This window comes from Lipophrys pholis (assembly GCF_963383615.2).
Source record: "Lipophrys pholis genome assembly, chromosome: 11".
In the NCBI taxonomy this organism is placed as follows: domain Eukaryota; kingdom Metazoa; phylum Chordata; class Actinopteri; order Blenniiformes; family Blenniidae; genus Lipophrys; species Lipophrys pholis.
Window position 1 is genome coordinate 8,332,347 of NC_137631.1, and position 23,859 is coordinate 8,356,205.

Sequence of the window (23,859 nt, forward strand, 5' to 3'; positions counted from 1 at the left end):
GCAACAGCGGTGCCCCTCTGACGCCTGATCTTGTTGCATTAGTGCGGCATTTGCTGCATCAGGGTCAACTCTCTATCAGCTAATTACAGCTCATTTCCCACCAAAAGGCCTCACAGTGAGCCGCGCGCCCAGCTGAGCAAAGGAGAATTTTTTTTTACTCTTTTTTTTTTTTTTTTCTTTTTAACCGTCACCTCCGCTGGGAGGAAAGCCTTAAGATGCCAGTTACAATTAAAGTCAATATGGCCCAGAGCCTCTTCACGCTGCGCCCATCACGTTTCCAAGCAGCCGATAAGATATAGCCTAAATTATTCATTAGGAAACGCAGGCATGTTTCCATGTTGACTCCTTTAATTGAGGAGCCGGCGCAGCTCGCGGTGTCCTCGCTGCTATTAGAGCTCCATCCCACAGACATACTGCATATGGAGGCGTTGATGCAGTGGTTTGTTTGGAACGGCGGCATCAGGGCTTATTCAAAAACTAATTACCGGTACCCTACAACACGCAGACACATACAGGCACACAGGTTTCTGAGGTTATATGGAGAACGCAGATTTTGGCGAAGTCTTCTTATAAAAGCACCCCAACAATTGACACACACATACACACTCATTTCTTTGCGGAGTGGGGACAATACCTTGACTTCCATTGTTTTTTCTGCAGACCTACACCAAACTACTACTGAATACCGAACCATGAACCCACCATTAGGCCCTGTTTACCCAGCAACATTTTGTGGGTTCAATTACATGACAACGGGGGATGGAGCCACTGAACAGGCAACTTTTTGAAAACACTCCCACTCAGTCGCTGTGATCAACCAGAATAAACCCTGGTACTGTGCATGTGTGTACTAAACTGTTCTTCTGCCCATACATGAGTAGATGGCCAACGATGGCGGCCTCCAGAGTGTCATTACTCTATAGTCCATATTCTCCTGGGACTTGGTACTTTGTTTTAGATTTGAGCGTCACCTGTAATAGCAGTCCAACCTGGTCGTCTGTCCGTACGACTGTCCGTGTACTCCCATTGTTAATGTGTATAGCGTACTCTCCTCTGCGGGCGTGAAAGTCTGGTATCTTTACAAAAACAACCAACAGTGCCAACTTGTGGCCTGGCATGCTAACGACACCGTTTTGAGTGTTTCTGCCATTACCGTGTGAAATTCTATTGTTTTCAAAACATTGCTATGTAAATGAAAATGTACAGATAAACACATACACTTAGGGTAACTTCCAAATTCCCTCATTTCGTTGAAAAAAAAACCCAACTTATTTCCTCACAAATTGAACAACTTGTTCACCCACGTCCCCCTATTCTCAGAAAATGTTTTTTTATTCTCCATCCACCTGCAAATCAATATATTTTAGCAACTTCAATACCTTTCAAACAGGTACTTCTTTGATTTGCATGAGTACTGGTAATTCTGAATTAAATCTAACAGCAAAAAGCTTAAATATGCAATAGGAGAAGGCTCGATATGGCTACATCATGTTAAGTCGTTGCTCATGAATGATTAATTCAAATTCAAACAACAACAAAAAAAACATGTCGATTATTCAAATGAGTTTGCGTGTTGGGCAGGATGTGTGATTGAGTTGAGGAGGATCCTCGTTTCGGAATGTGCTTGTCTTCAGGCCTTATGGATTCCAGGTGAAAAACAATCCAATTCACATTTCGCAGATTCACATGGCGAACACCATCAGCAAGATGTCAGATTAACACCAAACTGATCGAGGCTCTTTTAGGTTCAACTTAACTTAGTAGAGTTTATGTATAAACTTTTCTGCGGCACTTTCGTGTGATCCCACTTTGCCAGGAGCGCACGTTTGATTTTCTGTTGTGTTTCCTCTCCAAAAATGTTGGATTCAAAATTGTGCAAAGCGAAGCTGAAAAGAAAATGCACGGTTACGTAAGTAAAGGTTTTTTTTTTCATGGCTGCTCATCAAGGGAGAGATGGACGAACCTGTTTATTTGCCGAAGCGCCTTTGCTTTTTTTTGCCCACACAAAAGCCTGTGAATTCATTACAATAATAATAGCGAAACATCAGTCTTTTCTTCCCGATCAATCCTGAGAAGGAAATGCTTCCTTAAGTTTGGATGAAACAGCAGCGACTGGCACAGTTTTACTAACTATGAGTTATCTTCGTTGTTTGCTAACTGTGGGCTCATGTCCGAGAATGTGAGAGTATCTTTCTCATTTCGTAGTGATGAAACCAAACAGTGTTGAGGCGTAATTTTTATTTTTAAAGTTGCCTTTGGGGCTATTTGGTTTGATAAAGATGTAATGCTGAGCGACGATGTTTTTAAAAGTGCAAATGCAAAGCTGCTGTTGCGTTTTGGACGTCCATTTCCTCATCGACAATGCTCGGAGTCATCCCAAGGTGTAATTTAAAAGTGTGGACCGGTCAGAAGAATGATCAGCCGCTTCACACTTGATACTTTTTCTATAATCTATTAACTGAATAGACATAAATCCAGCATGTCGGCTAACTATTTCATCAATTGACAGAACGAAAACGACATAAGAGCTTCAACATTTTTCTACAAAGGTTATGATGTGAAAAGTCCGAAAAAAAAAAAAATAAAAATCCAACGGAACACAACAGAGAAGTCTTTGGCTACCTCCTAGAAACAGACTTTCTATAAAAGCTCCTCTCGGGGCCTTGTTAGTGCTGACGCCTCAGCCTTCCAAGCCAAACAAATTAGAACAGGCCAGGTTCTGCCCACACGCCCAAAAACTCATCTCGGATGAAAAGAAAAAAAAAAGAAAAAAAAACCTGAACAGATATGAAGCCCTGTGACCTTCAACACTTATTGCTTTTTGTAGATTTATTGTCGTGCCTTCTTTTTTGCCTCTGGAGCACCGAATGTTGGAAGTCCACGTCTAACCGCGAGTCCCCCCCTCGACGTAACAGACTGGAGTCTTAGATTCTCTGTCAGCCAGTCGTCCCCGACCCAAAACATCAAGCCTCAAACTGAGGGCGTTAGGGGAGACAAGTATGCACAGGGAAGATGTCATAACGTCTCTGCGTGTGAAGGTACTCTGGAGCATTTGCTCTCGCTTCCAATTTGTCCACCACTTTCTATAATAAATACATCACGTATTCATCTATTCAGTTCCTGCACACGTGCAGTACATTTGTATGTCTGATGGATTAAAAGGTTTGCTCTTAAGTACATTCTGCGTCCCGTTTATACTTCTGATTAGACAATGACAAATGCAGGAAAATGGAATAACAATGTTTATCAATGTAGTGAAATATAAGATAACATTTTTGGGAATAATATACTAAAGTCACAGCAAAAGTAGAAAAACCACAACACGGATGGATGGCTGGATGGAACACTTTCGGCCTGGAACGCAGCACAATACATACTTTAAAATACAGACTGAGAGTGTTTTGACATGCTTCTTACTGTTTTGATGGGAAGGTTTGACGGATAACTGTACGGCATGTCAATTATGACAAACAAATGATGTTCTTAAGCGTGTCGTTGTCAAAACCCCAGTCAAACGTTTGCACCAAAACATAACATCACTCAATGAGCAAAACAAACATCACCACCCTACCTGAACACTGCTGTTGCATTGTGCCGAGCCTTCCGGGCCACTGTAGTGAGGTCCAACGTGGTGGAGACAGGTCCCGGATGAAGGTAAAATAAGACCCCTTCTATCCTGAGGGAGCCGGGTCAGTAGAATAACAACCTTAAAAATCTATTTTATTTTAATCCAATCTAAATATATCTCTTTTGACAGCGCAAACAGTTAATATTACATTATGTAAAAGTTTACGTTCAATTCAGTACCTTTTCATATACTGAAATATCCCACCCATTATTTTGACACTGGTTTATAGGAATGAGATTCTCACCGATATTTAAAAGATAAAAGAGAAGAAGGTACTAACTGAGCGGTTGACAGAACAATGATTAAACATAAGCAGAGACAACAAAATTGAAGATCAAGGGAAGTCATAATGTAAATAAGGCACACAAAATGTCATTTTTGCCTGCAAGTAAAAAAAAAAAAAAAAACTGGAAGTAAATTGATTTGTTTTTTTTACAAGACTTTCTTCAAGCATTTTTTGTTTCATGCACTGAGATTCAACACAGTATAAACCATAACGATTACAATAATTTTTTGCATCAAACCGATGGTGATTTACTGCATCCACTTCAGTTTTGTTATGTTGGAGTACATTCAATTTGAAAACCTTGGTTTCACATATCCCAATTGTCACAGCAGCTTGGTTTAAAAAAAAACAAAACAACAACAACAAAAAAAAAAAAAACACCCGTCCTCTTGGAGGTTTTTTGATGAAATGTGTTCAAGATTGTATCAGTGGAGGATGAACTGCTTGCTTTTAGCGCGAGGCAGTGTAGCGCTGCGTCCGTGGTGTTGTTTTTTTTCCACCCTAGTTATGCCGGCTGCATTACAGCGAAGCGATAATATTACTGACTGGTTGTCTTTCAGGAAAATGAACAGTGAATGTGCAAAAGCTTTGTAGCCCTCATCCAAATTGCTAATGAGTTCTTCTCGGAGACCAATCCACCCCGCACTTCGTTTAGGTGAAATTCTATTACGGCTCTGTAAACAAGGAAAATATTAGACCTCAGATGAAGTCATACCGGCACGCTGAGTGGGAAAAGTAGGCTTGTTCCTGTCTGGATCACACAGGTTTCTGTGGCTTTCCTGAAAAGGTTTCAATTATGAAACTGAATTCTTTTTCCACAAACAGAAAGAATTTGAATTAATAAAACTGTAATGCCAATCTATTTGATTTGGAGTATAATATCTAAGTTTTGTTATTCTGCCAAGCACAAGCATTGGCGCACATCTTCTTTTCAAAGGGTGGGCTCTCATTAGCGAACGCTGATCTGAGCTCTTTCTAAATCCTGGAAGGGCTTCAGAAAAGTCTGAACCTCTTATAATGCACATATTTCCTCACGGAATCAAAAAAAAACAAAAAAAACAACTCATGATTCTCTGTACAAAGTAGACGAGGCTAATTAGTTTAATAATGACGGGACACGAGACAAGGACACACGCTCTCTTCCTAACACACATAACACTCGACCAAGTTAACTTGGATATAATGAAACACGACTTTCAAAATTCCCCCCCCCACCACATTCATTAGACTGCCCACCTCCGCACGCACTGTGAAAATCATTTGTCATTAGTTTGTTTTCGCTCAGTTTTCCACACAAATCAGTAAAACATAAATCAACCATTTAACCTGCCATATAACAATAACATAAACAACGACAATGATAAGGGCCGTTTCTACCTTTATCTCCTTCAGCAATACTGCGGCAAAGCGAGACAGAACAGCTAATTATCGTAGACTTGATCCAACAGTGGATTATTTATGTATGGAGTATTAATGCATATTAGAAAGAGGTCAGACTGGAGGTCCCCAGGTTTGTGCGTGTGATGTTTGTGCCTTCACGGATCGCTTCTGAACTCCTGAGATGTTCCATTTCTGCTGCATAAACAATCAAACTGTCACATTTTCTGAATGATGTTCGAAATGCATTTTCACAGCAGGTGTTGCAGCTTCAAACGCACTCAGCACCCGTGGCACGATGATTTGATGGTTTGTGGGATCGCATAGCCGACTCCAGGTATCCTGTAATATATATTTATTTTTAAAGAGTTTTAGAATTATCTTAACGCATGTAATTAACATTCGCTACATCCATGCGGCATCTCAATGAAAACCACAAGGTTTGAAACAGCTTAAACTAAAGTTGTAGATGTTTAGAAAAGTATTATTAACTACAGATATAACCAATGTTAATTGGATCGCTTACCTGCCATCCATCAATCAATCCAACCTTGCACACAAGGCAAACGCGGTCTCAATAACTGGAATTACTGTGTTTTGAATGCACCTTAACCAAACCACGGTGGAAGACGTCATGCATGTTACGGCCTCTAGACTTAAAGTCGAATGCCCAACTTTCTCCTGCCGATTATGATAGTCACAGGCTGCTTCGCGGTGCCGCTCGACATTTTCACCATTTCACGTCATCACGTCATCAATGGTAGGTGTAAGCAGCAGTTGGTCCTATAAACTACCGTAGGTACAGGTAGACGTCTGGTGGACACTCCAGCCTCTATTGGGAGAGATTTCAACTCTGTATTCCCGACGATCCACCGCAACCATTTCAGCCAAAAACTGAGATGAAAATGACCATTTTCGGAGTGATTTTGGACACGTAAACTCTCTCCTAACTATATTTTGATCATCTATGATATGTTAGAGCAGCAACTTGTCCATCAACGAAAATAAACCATATTGGAAAGTCTGTCTGCAAATCTTTCCAAGAACAAGGTTCTACCCGTCGCTGAACCCAACAGACTATTGTTTCAACTCTTTTCTAAAAAGGCGCTCTGTTGCCTCGGCCCGATATATATCAATGAGGATGGATTAAGTCTTGGGAAAGAATGGCAATATATCGAAGGTTTCTTCTCTGATGGTTTCATGCAAAGGCCGATGCCGGCCTGATCACTGGAAAGAGGATCTCAGCTGTGCAAGAGACACGAGCACCTGTGCCGAAACAAAAGTGACCCTTTGGGGAGGTGAGGTTCAGGAGAGACGTGTCGACAGATTTCGCAGCACAGTTCTGTCAGGGACAACAGCCGGCCACTGTTGGAATTCTGCACCTTGTTGCACCGACCGGCTTCTTCGCCGGGATCAGGGCTTTGCTGTCCATCTGTCGGGCGTCGGCTTACATTTAAGCCCTGCCATTTCACAGGTCCGGATCCAGCCCACAATCCCAGCAGGCAGCTTAGCTTCTCAATGACACGAGGGGTAACCTTTCTCTCGAAATTCAGCTCAGCAACACTATAGCTACGAGAAAGTGATCTTACTTGGAGGGGGGGGGGGTGCAGAGGTCAGAAGCTCGCCAAAGTGTGGATGTCAATGCACACGTGTGTGAAAACCAGAAGATGCTACTTACTGTCGAAAAATAAACCAATAATCATCTTAAGAAGCAGCTTGACTGATATTAAATTTTTAATCCCAGTAGCTGAATCTGACTTTTTTTTTTTAGGTACAAGAACATACTGGCGCACACAATTTAATAGTGAAAAACACAACATTTTCACAAAATGTTAATGCATTGTTCAATACTAATTAAAAGTCGTACATGACATGTTAACATCTTCCTAACAATGGCATCACGCTGTTATGTATGTACTTGAGATCTTTCTAAGATAGCCATGCAGATAGCACAGTGTGCGGCGTTGCTCTGCCGGGTGTGGGCATTGAGGATTAACCTGGAAGCTGACTGAGCAGTTTACAGGGGAAGGGGCTTTAAAGGCTTTTAACACTTTGTGCTGAAGATAGCGTCAGCATCATCGCATGGATTTCCCAGAAGCTTACCGGTGTTTAAGCATGGTATTTAACAAGGCTCTGGGAGTGGTGTGACGTGACAGGTGAGCGGAAGCAGTGGGCTATGACTTGAGTTGAGTCTTATGGCAGCCCATCCCCTGCTTACAGCTGACGGTTATTGTGGCGAAGAAGCTCATCAGGACACGTGGGAGAGATTTAAGGGAGTGCTAAACATGTTGGGTATGACAATCAAACAGAAGTGGGAACAGAGTATAGTCCCATGTTTTGCACTTATATTAACCCCATATTAAATTCAAGTAAAAAAAAAGCATTTTCTTTTTAAATAACTTTTCATTGAACTGCCAGTAGACAGCCTTCAGTTCATACTACGTGCATAAAATACTGTACCGACCTGTCTCAGAAAAACCATAAAACATAATTTCACCATTTCACTTCTTTAAAAAAAAGAAGTATTATAACAGGACTTACTTTTTATATTAGAGAATAAACTGGTTACAAAATGCTGATCAAAACATCTAACTAATAAATCACCATGTGGGTGATGTCAAATACACAGTGAAATGTTCTAAAAAAGTAAAATTGCATATTATGACAAATAAAAGTATTTTGAGTATTTATAATGTCTTTATTTCACATACACATATGAATAGATGTAAGTATTCACACTATATATTTTATAATAGTTATAATAGATCATAATTTGTTGTTTTTTTTCTTGGTAGAGAATAAACATGGCTACAAAATTCCAGATCCAAATATTTCACTTTTGATTCCCTTTGTTGGCATACTATACTGATGCAAAGTCGATTACACATTGTAAAATGTTCTCACAAATATTCAACAGACTATTTAATAACAGTATTGCGAGTATTTGTAATGTCTTTATTTCACTATGCATTTGCATTGATGCAGTTTACAAAATGGGCCTCTATGTTAAACATGATTTGCAAGTGATATATAAAACAGGATAGTTTACTTGAAGTACCACAGTATGAAAGTTGATGTAAAAGAAATTCAAACACTTTAAAAAAGAAAAAAATCCTCAGATTTAATCATTTTTTTCTCCTTTGGGAACAATTTATGTGACCAACTTATAAAGAGTGGAATTCAAATTGATAATAAAGCTGACCATCCTCCATCTTTTAATGATATCAGCTCGGACGTGAAGTAATGTAGCATGGGTGACCAGTTAACCCCCAGGGACAGTAAAAATCCTACCTGCCTCTTTAATTATGATTGCTCATCCAGTCGGCTACTCTGATACCACTCTATTGTAACAACAGCGGAGGGCACCATCCACTGCTAATGCGATGCAACATCTTCATCATCCCGGTGGATGGCGAGCATAAAGGCATTAATCTCACCATTCATTGATCTAGTTATTACTGGTCTTGGACCAGTGGGTCTTTGCTTATTGAGCACCGTTGTCTCATTTCTGGAACATATTCATTCTTTTAAGATGTTGCATCCCCCCTCCCACTCCAGCCCCCTCTCTCACTTCACCTCAATTAATGTAATTCTCTGGGAGCCTCCAGGAGTGCTGATTGGAATGAAGGGCTGCATTCAGACGACGTGCCTGTGAGGGAATGATAACAGCAGATCATTAACAAAACAGGGCTGCAAATGTTTACCCGCGGATGGCATTCTTCATCTTAATGTGCCCCTGTCTTTCCATGTTTTCCCGGCGTGTTTGCAGCTGAAGCCGCATGCCATAAATTCCCAAGCTGGTGTGCCACTTTGAACGAGTGACTGTAAAACCTTTCTCTCAGAATGAAATTAATTAAACGATCGAGTAATTAAGCAAAGTGTTATGCTGTGGGAATTTTAACCCCGTATTGGACAGACCCACGCCACCCACGCAAAAACTATTGTGCAAATATGAGCAACTTCTTTGTCTAAGCGGGATGTAATGTAAGCAAGTCAACTGAAAGAAGCAACAAGTGTTTGATCCATTGAATCTGGATAATCAGTCCAGGGTCCCACAATAATAAGACGGAAAAATACGTTTTAATTTCCCGACACGGACGCACAGCAACTCCACCATGTGTGTAGCTGTTAACTGAAGTGTGTAGTTGTCCCCACGGCTGCTGCTTCACGTTCTCTTACTGTTTTTGGTGTAATTTTGTGTTTAACCATTAATATCATAATAAACCTCTTATTGCATGCATTTCTCACATTCTAGCATTTTGTCAGGATGAAATGTTGTGACCGTGCAGGATGAGAGGTTTGTTAACACGGCAGGGCTTGCTGATATCGCAGTGGGGGTTTAGCAACAAGGGATTATGATTTGATCATGTTCGTGTTTAGGTCTCAGTGTCAGTGGTAATTGAGTTGGACATAATAGCATTTCATTGACTGATATCCAATATAAAATGGCCACGCTGAACCCCACTGAACGGCCACATTTCTCTTAGGTGGCTCAGCTTGATACACGCACGCACACACACACACACACACACACACACACACACACACACACACACACACACACACACACACACACACACACACACACACACACACACACACACACACACACACACACACACACACACACACACTCAACCACTCCATCTCAGCAGGCTCAGAAATGACTTGATCAATGTGGGTTAAGCAATAAGAATGATTAAGTGCGGGCTGCAGGCAGCGCGGGGCGCAGTGGGCTCTGGTGCAGGTCTCTGATCTCACACAAACTCTCATCTAGGCCTGTTTTGACATCGCTTGATTACAGATGGTATCGGCAAAATCCCCAATCTGAACTTTGACCTCGCAGGGAATAAAATGAAATTGAGCCTCGTAAATCTCACCCATAAAGCCCCCACCCACCCGCCCGCCCTGCCCCTGCCCTCTCACACCCCGCATATGATGAGTCTGATGTCCACTTGTCTATTGGCTCACTGGTGGGAAAAAGTTACCCGCGGTGACCACGGTGGTAGTAACATGTCACCCCTATAATTAACTGTCAGCCATGATATCACCGATTTTCATTCTCCCCCTTTTTTTTTTTTCACCGTGCTCCCCGTCTGTCACATGTGATGCGGTCCATCGGATTGTGCATTATCTTTCCTCGCTGACTCTCTGTGAATCGGTAAGACGTGTGCCACGTGGCCATTAATGGGGAGGGGGGGGGGGGGGGGGGGGGGGGGGAACAACTTTAAAGACAAATTCAGAGCAGGACATGAAACTGCATACCACTGGCAAAATGTCAGTGTGCTGTGACAACTGCCATCACGCGCAGACAGGAGTCCCCCAGAGACACGGCGAGAGATGAGTGCAAATTAGATGTGAAGGATTCTGCTTTAGTGGGTTTTTTTTTTTTTTCCTATTTCCTCTTGCACATTTTATCCTGCCTCAGAATTACAATAATACCTCTTGCACCTGAAAGATGGGAATACTGTCCTAGGTGATCATTAAATATTTCATTAATGAATACAAAACCTCTTGTGCAACTAATCTATCATAATTGCTGTCTGTATATTTCACACTTAATACCTGGCCCCATTAATTATTTCCCCTGCATTTACCTTTCAATTTTGCTTGGATGAAATCAATAGTTAATTGCACTGGTGCTGTAAAACATGGAGACACACTAGTAGACGGCATTGGAATTAAACATGTTTTATTTTTTTTTTTTTTTGCTCTTAAACCCTGTATTTATCTCTCTGTATCCAATCTCCCAGTGGTTGTGCACTCTATATTTTATCCTAAAAGATTGCTTGAGCAAAGTGTCAGCCACAGCACATACATCACACGTGCCACCATCCATCTTTGATCGTGTCCTCCCGGTACCGCCGCTCCTCCCTCCCCCCTGCTGTTCTAACTCATACAGCAGATCCCATCTTTAAGGGGGAATGAAGGACAACAGCATTTTCTTTAAAAAAAAAAAAAAAAAAAAGGCCGTTCTGGTAGCGGAACAAAATCACAGATGTGCTCAGCGTACGTGTCTGTGAGTCAGCATGACTTAGTTTAGTGGAAAATGCTGTCGATTTCATTCGATGCTGTGTCCCGTCACTTCACATCGGGGCGATAGCATTGACTGATCGATTGTCTGGAAGGTGTGCTGTGAAAATGGTGTTCGGCATGCCAGCACAGACACAATAGAGGCTGTAGAGCACAATGTATGCAGATCACTAGAAGGCTTTTGACTTTGATTTTGTTGTTGGGATCGGTGCTTCCACTTCTATTTTTCACAAATCGGTCTCACGGAAGGCTGTGCATTCACTGGAGCTGCCTGCATTTAAAAGACCTTGTTGAAGCTCAGTGGAAGCAAGTGAGAGATGCAGAATTCCAAACTGTATGCACTCTCAATTATGCAAGCCTACACCTTAGCCCTCGTAACCTCTATTCATCTTCAATGACTTCATAAATTTTGCAGCTTGATGCTCTGTTCCTCTCAGTTCTGTTCAGTGTCCTATTTGATGATTGTGGCCACAATGTCGTGAAATACACACAGTGTCCAGAAAGACGTTTTCATTGCGGGCATTACAGTTGTTTTATTGGGGTTTTTTTTGCTCTAGATTTAATGAGAAACTGCACCACATAGCAGGGATTGGCATGTTTGATAATCATCCGGTTACTTAAAGACATACACACTGTTAGTTTCTGACGGTTTTGAATTTTACACAATCCGCATTGAACTCGCTTCATGATTCATAACAGCTGACGCTTTTTTTTTTTCTTTTTTTTTTTAAATGAACTGCTGTGAAGTTGAATTCATTAATGTTTAATTTCCTAACAGAATGTTCCCCGTGTCTTTGCTTCTCCCCAGGTAACCGATAAGATGGCAGCCGGGGAAGCGACTGGGCACAGCTACCTGGTGGCTTGCTGGCAGCCCATTCTGCTCCTGATGCTGGGCACAGTGCTGTCTGGCTCCACCACGGGCTGTCCTTCCCGCTGTGAGTGCAATGTTCAGGAGCGTTCTGTGATGTGCCACCGCAAGAAGCTCATGACAGTCCCTGAGGGCATTCCCGCAGAGACCAAACTGCTGGACCTCAGCAAGAACCGCATCAGAACCATCAACCCAGATGAGTTTTCCAACTTCCCCGGTCTCGAGCATCTGGAGCTCAGTGAAAACACGATCTCCACCATTGAACCCGGAGCGTTTAACAACCTCTACGGCTTGCGGACATTGGGTTTGCGAAGCAACAAGCTCAAGCTGATCCAGCTCGGCGTCTTCACGGGCCTGAGCAATCTCACACAGCTGGACATAAGTGAGAACAAGATTGTCATCCTGTTGGACTACATGTTCCAGGATTTGTATAATCTCCGGTCTTTGGAGGTGGGTGATAATGACCTGGTCTTCATCTCCCACCGGGCTTTTCACGGCCTAAGTAGCCTTGAGCACCTGAGTTTGGAGAAGTGTAACTTGTCCTCTGTGCCAACAGAGGCCTTCACACACCTCCACAGTTTGGTCACACTCAAGCTGCGCCTCCTCAACATCAACGTCATACGGGATTACTCTTTCAAACGACTCTATCGTCTCAAAGTCTTGGAAATAGCCAATTGGCCATATTTGGATACCATGACCCCAAATTGCTTGTATGGATTAAATCTCACCTCTCTAACCATTGCGAATGCCAACCTTACCACTATCCCGTATGTAGCCCTGCGACACTTGGTTTACTTGCGCTTTCTTAACCTTTCATACAATCCGATTCATACAATTGAAGGGAATAAGCTCCACGATCTACTGCGTCTGCAGGAATTTCACCTAGTCGGAGGCAGACTGGCAATGATTGAGCCCTATTCTTTCCGTGGTCTGAACTACCTGAAAATTTTAAATGTGTCCGGAAACTCTCTCAGCACTTTAGAAGAGTCTGCTTTCCATTCAGTCGGCAACCTGGAAACTCTCGCCTTGTACGATAACCCCCTGGCCTGCGACTGTCGACTACTGTGGGTATTCCGCCGGCGCTGGAGACTGAACTTCAACCGGCAGCAGCCCACTTGTGCCTCCCCTGAGTTTGTCCAAGGAAAAGAGTTCAAAGACTTCCCGGATGTTCTGCAGCCAAACTACTTCACGTGTCGCAAGTCGAGGATTAGGGATCGCAAACCCCAGCAGAAATTTGTCGACGAAGGGGCCATTGTTCATTTTGCTTGCCAGGCAGATGGAGATCCTGCTCCAGTGATAATGTGGCTATCTCCACAGAAAAAGTTTATTTCCACGAAGACGATTGGGAGGCTTTCCGTGTTGCCCGATGGTACCCTTGAGGTGCGCTATGCTCAGATTCAAGATAACGGCACGTACGTTTGTATAGCTAGCAATGCGGGCGGAAACGACACCTCTCTGGCTCACCTCCATATTCATAGCTATTCACCTGACTGGCCACACCAGCCCAACAAGACGTTTGCCTTCATATCTAACCAGCCAGCAGAAACTGGTGCTAACGATACAAGAGCCAATGTCCCCTTCCCATTTGATATAAAGACCCTGATCATTGCGACCACAATGGGCTTCATCTCGTTTCTTGGTGTGGTCCTGTTTTGCCTGGTACTGCTTTTCCTTTGGAGCAGAGGCAAAGGCAACACCAAGCACAATATTGAGATTGAGTATGTGCCACGGAAATCGGACGCTGGCATGAGCAGCAGCACGGTGGATGCTCCGCGCAAGTTCAACATGAAAATGATTTAACAGAGCTGTGGAATTTATTCATTTTGGACCATGAAAATAAGAAAAATGGAAAAGAAGACATTTTCTTTCCTCTCATACAAACCTGTGGACCCTGGTCTGTTAACATAGAGTAATATGTTTTTCTTTTTATCTTTTTTTTTTTTTTTCTCCCCCTTTTTTTGCTGACTGACACTCAATAAGAGGGCAGTTCCTGACTTTCAAATCCGAGAGGGAGTGAAACCACATCTACTGGCTCGGGGCATTGGCGGTTTCTACGTGGCCCGCGGACGCATTCAGTGAAAGTTCAATTTGTCATAAGCAGTTCGTATTCGTATGGATTTCTAGTGGGGGGAAAAAAAACACATCAGAAAAGAAACAAAAACACAGCCAGAACCTGGGGGGAAGATCCAATTTTTTCCCATTGCTGTTTCCTGTCGTTTTTTTTTTTTCTTTTGTGTTTGTTTATTTCCAGGTCCTTTTCTGGATGGAATTTTGTATGGCTTGAAGAGCACACTTCTACATGGCTGATGCGATCCTTCATTGTACATCAGTGTTACAGTTGTAAATGCTCTGTACTACATCTGGTCTTTTTTCTTTTTTTTTAACCTTCATACATTTATGATTGTTCGGTATTTCATCAAATGTATATTTGTGTCACAGATACCCAGAATTGTTTAACACAGATAATGTGCCACAAAAACACATCAGACGAAAAAGATTGTGAGATCTTCAGAAACCTGAGGTCACACAAAATTGTTTTGACTTTTACGAGAGTTGCAAGATCTGGCCAAACTGTAAAATTTTGAGAACCAGAGAAAAGCTTTATTAAATCTCATAAAGTGTCTAGGGCTCTCACAATATTTGTCTTTTCCGGGTTTTAATGAGAACGAATAAATGAGAAAAACATTGCAAAACGTTACGCAATCTTGCCTAGGTTCTAGGTATTCCAGTAAAAACAAAAAACTTGCAGAATTTTCCCACAAGGTTTTTGTCTTGCAAGAGCATTCTTTTGAACCACTTTTGAATTGCTTAATGTTACAAAGATGTTAATTATGTTGGTATTTATAATGTCTCAGTTGCTAATACACAGCTAACAAAAGAAAAACCTGTGAATTGATAAATTACATTGGGCATTATGTCACATGAGTAACTGAATGATGATGACCAAAATTAATGCTTTAGAGTTCTGAAGATTCAATGACATGGTTGCAGTGTAAGAATATTCCAAATAATCTGTAGAAATAGCTATTTTTTTTAATAGAAAGATATAATTAGACAACAATATTTAGAATTGAAAGGTAGCATAAATCCATATTAATATAGGATTTCAGCTTTGAAGAGATGAATCTGTGTCTGCTATCAGGCCTAATTCTCAGATGTAACCCAGACAGAGTGCAACATGGATTGAGGGCATGGTACAGAAAGAAATGTGAGATGTTGCTGATATCTCGCTTTTGTCCTAACAATAGTAACAGGATCTATTCTCCGCTTTCACCCTCTAACAGATTTGTTGCCACTATAAGCGCTTTTTCCCCCGACCTTTTACGTTGCATTTCCAGAACTGTTATGTAACGGTATTATTTCATGCTCGACATGATTGTGCGTAGTAAAAGATAAAAGTTGTGGTGCTCACTTTTTTATTTCTGTTCAGAAAATACAATGTGCTCCTCAAACCGTCGAATGTTTCTGTCATCACTGGTTACTTTTCCAGATTTTTTGGCCCCATTAAAGCCATGGGAATCTCACCTTCCACGATCAGTTTTTTTGGTTGCAGGTTGCAGGCCTTACCTTTCCAAGTACACACTGTGGACAGCTGGGCTTTGCAAATGTGTGTGAGGATAAAGGCTAAGTTCTTTATGATGGATGACATTACAGATAACGACACGTAATGGCTGGAAGTATGGACTTGGATGTGCAGATGGTTGGAGTGACACAGATGGTTTCACCCGTGGAGCAATCTGAAGCTGCTTTGGTGTAATCCGTTTTGCATAAAGGGAAAAAAAAAAAAAAGACCCCACTGGAAATGGCTCATGGTTCTCCCTCATGTTGATTATGAATGCTCTCTTTGTTCAAAGTGTGGCTATTGTACCTAGCCCCCACCCCCCCCCCTCCCCCCCTTTTTTGGGGGGGGTTGTTGGGAGTCCCGAGTGATCCAATCCCCGGGATTCTCTTTTGGTTTTTTCTTTTTTTTTTGTCTTTTTTGACTCTGGACTATATTGACTGTGTATAGTCCAAGCCAACTTTTTACAAAAGAAAAGAAAAGATGCTAAAAAAAAAAAAAAAGAAAATCTATGGAAAATACATTCAAATTGTTCTGTGCAATAAAGGTAATATGCAGATTTTTTTTTTTTTAATTAACAACATTTTGTTGATGTTCAATTGTTGAGACTATGGTATGTTGTATTAAACAATCTATGGACTTTTTTAAACATGTGATGCTTCCATCTTTGACGATGTGTTTTATTTCACCTTGAAAGAGTGACTGCAGTGTATTTGGTGGCCCAAAGTGGGAATTCAGTATTACCATCACTGATTGTATTACAAACCCAAGCGTTTTCCATTATACAAATCATATCTTTGTAATGCTTTTCTAGTCTGGCTAATCAGTTGGGTGTAGCTGCAGTGCGCCGGTGACCAAATGAGCGAGTTAATGTTTGATTTGTTTGATTGAATACCTCATTAAATGGTGATGCACACTGTAGGGTAATTTAGCGTCATAAGTTTCAGAGCTAATTGCTTGTTTACAAGGAAAATGGAGGTCCACTCCTCTACCCGCGCGGCCTCCAAACAATAATTAACCACCATTAGTGAGGGATCACCGCCATTATGATATCTATAGGAAATAACATAAATGTGCTTTGCACATTTGTGGATTCAACACATATAAAGTCATCGGCAAACTTTCAAATCAAACAAAAAAAGTGTTTCACATTAAGTCACTGTTTCATTTCTCAGTGTTTCTCAACATAACAAGAGCAAATTAGGTTATCTGTTGAAGGATATGGGAAATGAGCAGCGATAGGACAAAGACAGCCGAGTTCCAGAGACCGTTTGGATCTCTGTCCAATCCTTTTTATTCCACATGCTCCACGGGGACTTTTGACGTTCCCCTGTTCCTCAAGCTGTATCAAAGCACACTCATTTGTCTTCTGACTCAAAAACAGACAGGCAGAATTGGGGAGGGAGAGGAGCTATTCTTGAGGCCCCTCGGAGCCCCGGGGAGTAATGGAGACATCCATTGTTTTCGTTTCTCCGTTATTAGATCTGTGCTTTAAAATTCTAGGTCAGGAGCGCGCTGATGGATTCTGACACCGCGCGACAAGTCGCCTCTCCTCAACTGAGCATAAAAATACAGACACACCTCTGGGTGTTCCTCGCACTCATCCAAACCCACACGCCTCACAACATCTGGGAAACGTCGCGTGGAAGCAAACAAAAGTGGGAATTTGCTGCTGGCTGCGCTTCTGTCACACAATAGGGGCGTCAGATGCCTAAAATAAAACAAGCGAGCCATGTGAGATTTATGTTCGGATGGGGAACGCAACCTCATGGCAGGTTAGCGGCGTCTCATTTCCATATCAAAGCAGCCAATTTAGGTCCCTTGTTTGGTTTCGGTGTTGCTACAACATACCTGTTATATAGCTGCCAACGTTTAAGTCACGAAAAATGTAAAAAGTAGATGAAAGCAATAGAATTACCTAACTGGTATTTGTGTTAAAAGCATATAGCACTGCACAACCAACAACACGGGTCAATGTAGTAACATTCTAATTCATTTTAAAGATGACTTTTGTCTTTTTCCTATCGATGGATGGATTCCGAATAAGACTGCACTCACAACCCATTGTGTTATCAAAGCTCAAGTCATTTTAAAACAGGAAGTAAATACTTCATAGCTCCATGCTATTGCAATCATGCGTAAAAAAAAAATATATATATATTTTTAATAAATCGAGATATAATATTTCCTGATACTTTAATGCTTAATAAAGCTCAATGTTCAACATGTTTTTAGATCTCAATTATGGTAGAATGCAAATCAACAAAAGCTGGAGCAATGGCTGAACTGTAAATACAGAATGTGATGATATGCTCGCAACTTAACCCGTTGTTGTACAAAGACTATGCACTAAATTGAGAACTTAAAAATGTGCCTGGATGTGTAGTTTGCATGATCTCCAAATTTCACTCCCACAACCCAAAGATATACTTGTACAGTTAAGTTGGCTGTAAGTGTGAATGTTTCTATCGATTTCTATTTCACATTTGGTTCCACAACCAAATAGAAAAAGTGACAACAGTTTGCAAAAGCTGTGTAATGCTTAAAAGGACTCGCTTTATCAGGAACATCTCAAAAAAGATCCAGTCTTTTCGTAGTTTCTAAAAGTGTGTTGCCAAATATCGAGAAAGTGGCATAATTGAATACAATTCCTCCATTATCAATGGAAGTCCAGAGAAATGCAAGGGACAGGAGAGAAAACCTGCGTTGCAGATTCAGGTCTGATGGGTGCACTGACACTGCAAATATTATACCATTTTGTGTGAATACAGTGCATTGCTGCATTCTCAAGAGCAGACCACAAATCCCCCGAGCAAAGAGCAAACAACATCCCAACATGATGAGCAGAGTGCACGTCAACATGCAGTTCTGAAACCAGCATTCACAGTGGTATTAGTGAGTGCGAGTGCACATGGCATGTGTGAGCTGCAAATCTGTGAGGGCTGCACTCATCCTGCACAATATGTACAGGTTTTAAAGCAGCATATGCTGCCGGTCAAAGCAGGGCATTCCCTGCTTTTTTTCATCAAGACAATGCCAAAACACTATTCTGCACACATAGTGCACAGAATGTTTAGTTCAAGAGTCCAGATGCTCACTTTGCTATTCCCGGGTTGGGCAGCTTTTTGTTTTCAAAACTGCCTTATTCCTGACAGCATAGACGGTGGAAGCATTCCTAAGAGATTTGGATCCACACTGTCATGATAGCGTCACTCACTTGCTGCTGATTTATCACCTACACACGCATGACGCAATATCCCCTCCCACCATATCTCACCCTGGGAGCACTATTGGATGGACTCCTGGTGATTGTGATGACCATTAGAGTACACTGAACTTCTTGTCCGGTTCAAGAAACTGATGGTGCTATCACCATGAAGGGATGGACATGGTCTACAATAATCCTCAAGTCGGCTGTATCGTCTAAATGACGCTCACTTACAAATAAAGTATGCCAAGAAAGTATCCCCATGTCATTACAGCAGCAGCTTGAACTATTATTTGGCCAAATTCTGAACCTACCATCAGGACTCATCAGACTAACAACTTTTTTCAATCGTTTGTTGTCCACTTCTAGTGAGTCTCGGACACCAGGTCTTTCTACCTTTATTTGTGAACCAGTGAAACAGCAATTTCTGCCATACACTGACAGGCCAACTACAGTATGTTCAAAGTCAGTCCCACCACATATTTTTTCTTTCATTTTGTCAATCTTTAAATTTCAGCAGTTCATCTTGAGTATATCTCAACATATTAAGTTTCTACAGTGTTTATTGGCTGATTAAATAAACAGGTGGAGGGTGAGTGTAGGTTACCACACGATCAAATAGCCGAAAGGAAGAATGTCCTCAGAGGTTTCCTCAAAGACACACTCTCGGACATTATAAAAAGGAAAAATTGGTCATAAGTATAACATGCTATATTATAGCATTTAAGATAATCAAAACATGCAGGCCACTGATCTTGGGCAAATCAATAATCCACTGCACCACTGAGGCTTTTCAGGCATATTAATGATGTGCAGGTGATGACAGAAGCTCCTCTGACACCGGATTAATTACATTGAAATATGTTTATTACAGCAACCAGGTAAACTGTGACGCTCTTTTAGAAGTTTGTGTAGTTGTTGATCCCAACATTTATTTTGCATCATTACATCATGACACCCGCTTCTCCACTGAGTGTTGAACTCCAGTAAGTAGCAAACATGGCATAAACTTTCCTCACAGTTAATTCATTAACCAAAATATATCATATTTCACAGTATCAAAGTAGCCTCTTATTTTGTTGGTGGGTTGTTGTTGTAAGGTACCACAGAGATTGTTTGTCTCTTTAATTTCCACCTACAACTGAAAGCAAATATCCACCCACTTGTTGGACAGTATACACAGTATACAAGATTACACATTGCACACAACATGTGCAATGTGACATGTACCACTTATGGTTCCTAGCAGATCACTATTTGGGCTATACTTTAAGCTGGATTAGTGTCTTAGTACAAATCACTTGAAAATTTGAAAAGAATATAATAACATAATAGTTTCTACTGTGCGCCTCAAATATGTATAGAGTTGGTTAATGTAGGTTGAAATTGTGATCGATTATGGAAAATGATGAGTTTTCTGACTTTTCAACTGAGTGTATTAAACACAAATAGCATATTTAATTCAATTTATTCAGAAATAAAAACTAACTAGGAGCCCCAAACAAAATCAGTAATGTCACACAGCTCAGATCAATATGAATGTGATACATAGAAAACGGGTTAGGGTTAGAAAACCCTAACCCTAACCCTAACCCTAACCCTAACCCATTCCATATACATTGACCTAGTGAAACCTGTAAAGACTCAATTTGAATGTTGAGCTAAAGTACTGTATTGTGAAATGCTGCGAACGCCTGCATGGAAAGAAGATTAAGGCCATAACACAACATCTCACGCTTATATAACAGGTTAAACATCGTATAGCATAAGATTTAAAATAGTCTGCTCCAAGTATCGAAAAGCCAGTAATGATTATGTCAATAGGCAGTGTGAAGATGTGATGAGGCGTATTCAGCTTAGAGGGATAGAAGTTATGGAGTTTAACTCGGAGCGCTGCGAGTGCTCAGAGTTTATTGCTCCACTCATATGAAACTTCATCTGCCGCAGACAGTAATTTTCACGCATCATTAAGGCAAAATGGGACATAGCTGCAAACAACAATTTCCCAAAAAACACACAGTGATTTTGCCGAAGCTGTGAAAAGTCAAACTTGGGCCTTTTTCTTTTTTTTTTTTTTTTTTTGTTCCTTTAAGCTCATCCAATTTGTTTTGGGGCTGGTAGTTAACTTTGATCCAGAAAAGTATCCAAGTTCTTGATGGGTACGTTCCACACAGATTTCATCATCTGCTTTTTCAGTCGGCTGGAGAGAAGTGCCTCATGTTGTGTGCATGGTTAAAGCAAAAAAAAAAAAAAAAAAAATGAAAAGGGGGATTAAGTAACTAGACTGACTGAAAGAGCTCCTCTAATACACTAAGTGCACAGGCTTATGTCCAAAAATATTCTAACTTTCCTCCTAAATATATCATTCTGAGAAATGGAAATGATATTCATGTTCGGATGCTAAACTGAAACCACACGAGCTTCAGCACAGCTCTCACTGACATGTTCTGGAAAATATACAGCATTTTTATTTATGCTGTCCTCACCTGATTTATATTAATATCATCATTTTAAATCAACGGTTGGAAGACCGGTGATGGAAGTAGCGGGGGTTGATGTTTTTGCTTCAGTTGATCGGTGAAATTAACATTTACTTTATTATGAGAAAAATCCTTGAGAGCTAAGTGTTTCAGTCAATAATAACGCCATGGATATCAATGAAAGTCAAGTCAAGTCACAAAATGTTATGATGCAAGTATGTCAACTGTACAAGTATGACAGTTGTACATTAGCCTATTTAAGGATATGTTTTTAATATTTAAATACATTGCGGTTTGAAATAGCAGACAATAATAAATAAGTCCAAGGCCTGTGGAGGCAAACGTTGTTGTTATTGTCAATCTACTTGCGCAGGTGTAGAAGAACTATTTACCCCGGCCGTGGTGCGAATGCACAGTAGTGGCAGTTGAAAACGTTATTGCGTAAATGGAGCCTCAGTATGAGAAACATTACGTAAATAAGAGAAACAAATAAAACTTATCAAACACAGTAATGTGGGTATTTGTAATGTGTGATTTCCACATCTGCTAACGAGTATGATTCAAAAAATGCTGATGGATCAGTCCTCTGAAATTACACGAAAATGGCATTTCACCACAATTTACTCCCTGGTGTGAAGCAAACGATGGACACTGTGAGAGCGGGTTTAAAGTTGTGTGAATTTCATTCCCGCTGAGAGGTGACTGCCCCTATTTGCTTAGATTTTAAAATACATTCATTGGAGTTGTTTGGTCTGGCCCGTTGTTGAAGTAGATTTAATCACGCTGGTGCACGGGAGCTAAGTGTAATCGCTCTGCAATGAAAAATACAGGATATGTACACTGAGGAAACTGGACACAAAACAGAGTGGGAGTGTCTTGTTGTCTTGTTGCAGCGACACACATCGAAGCAGCGGCGACATCCTCTGTTTGGCAGCGAGCGTCAACGTGTCGGTTTCCCCGGGGCTGTTGACTGAATTTCTCTTCATGGGGATTGTTGGGGAAACCGGACATGGCAGTTTATATTGTTACAAACTCCCAGTGACTGAATGATAGAGTTAAGAGGCTGCTGTACGAGCCAGACGGCGGCGAGCCTGGTTTATGTCATTGTTACCTGGGACACGGCTCGACTGATAAAGACCCGAGTCCCATATTAACTTGTCCTGCACATCCTCAAGTAGATTTACTGGATGAATCCCAGGTGGGAATGACTTTCTGTTTTCTACAGGGCGCTCGGAGGCACAGCGGATACTGGAGTGAATCATTTCTGAAATAGATATGCATCAATTTCACCTTCCAAAGACAAAAACGGGGGCATGAACTCCCCATGCGATTTTCTCAAAATATCCACAGCGAGACGCTTCCTTTCCAGTGGATTGTCTGTTTATATTTGCAACACGATATTCCGAATATTCATATTGGTTTAATGTGGTTTAAGTTGAGTGGTGGCTGAGACTTTGATCCTTCTGGGTTCATGGGGTTTAAGTCTGGTGTGGCTCCCAAGAGGGGACTTAGCTGTTACTTTGATCTCGAGCGCAGAGTTTCTGCATAGTCAATAAACACCTCCCCAAGCGCTGCTGCACATACAAAAAAAAAGAAAAAAACACCTGATCCCTAACCAACCCCCTCACTCCGTTTGACTGCTTCGCTATTGTTTTACTGTCTTGGCTATCGAGCGTGGAACGGGACGGCGTCCAAAAAAGGCGATCTGCTGTGGCCCATTCTGGCCTGGACCATATGCCCTAGCCCACGTCTCAGTCGGCGACTCAATCTACCCTTCTTATTTATTTAACAGCCCCATGAAAGAGTCATGAGCTCCCAATTAAAAAAAATGTGACAGCCAAAAGACTGCATCTGCCTGCCATTAAAACCATCTTTTTGGCAGCCTGCTAAAATCCACTCGCTGCCGGCAAATTGTCTGTCCTGAACCTGAATCGCTCGTGCTCACTTTACGGCAAGGCAGATTGTTTGTAGGCAGATGTATTAGCAAGGTGAGGCGGGCAATTATTATCAAGGTAAATAGGTGAAGAGCTAAAAGGCTGATCCAGCCTATAATTCGCTTCTATTTCCAATCCCCCCCCCCCCCCCCCCCCAGCGCAAGAGCCCCAAATATGCCACTGTGAAATAATTGAGAGCTCAGTCACCATTTCACCTTGGAGTGGGTAACCATTCTGCAAATTATTTGGCTTCTGCCTACTTGCCTCAAGGACGGTGGGCTGCTGAAATGTGATGGGGTAGCTGAGGCAGGTGCCACTGCGAGATAGACGATGGGATCTGATGAAAACAGCACGGCCGGGCTGCTGCTCCCATTTGTCAGCATTGTTCCAAGATATCTGCAGGTGAGTGAGGGTTTCATTTTTCATTATTTTCTCCATCTGCCTTGTGATGCTGTGTTTTTTGTCTGTCTGGGTCTTTTGTCTTTT

The 23,859-nt window shown here is 41.5% G+C and overlaps 1 protein-coding gene across 1 annotated transcript in view; it reads left to right on the forward strand.

The window, feature by feature from the left end:
* The window catches only part of lingo1a (leucine rich repeat and Ig domain containing 1a), a 32,273-nt gene extending 16,040 nt beyond the window's left edge, over window positions 1-16,233 (forward strand). The window contains exon 2 of the mRNA XM_080475819.1: window positions 12,133-16,233. Coding sequence (XP_080331945.1) covers window positions 12,145-13,992 — 1,848 coding nt within the window. The 5' untranslated portion in view covers window positions 12,133-12,144 and the 3' untranslated portion in view covers window positions 13,993-16,233. The remainder of the gene's footprint in view (window positions 1-12,132) is intronic.
* Window positions 16,234-23,859: the final 7,626 nt, after the last annotated feature.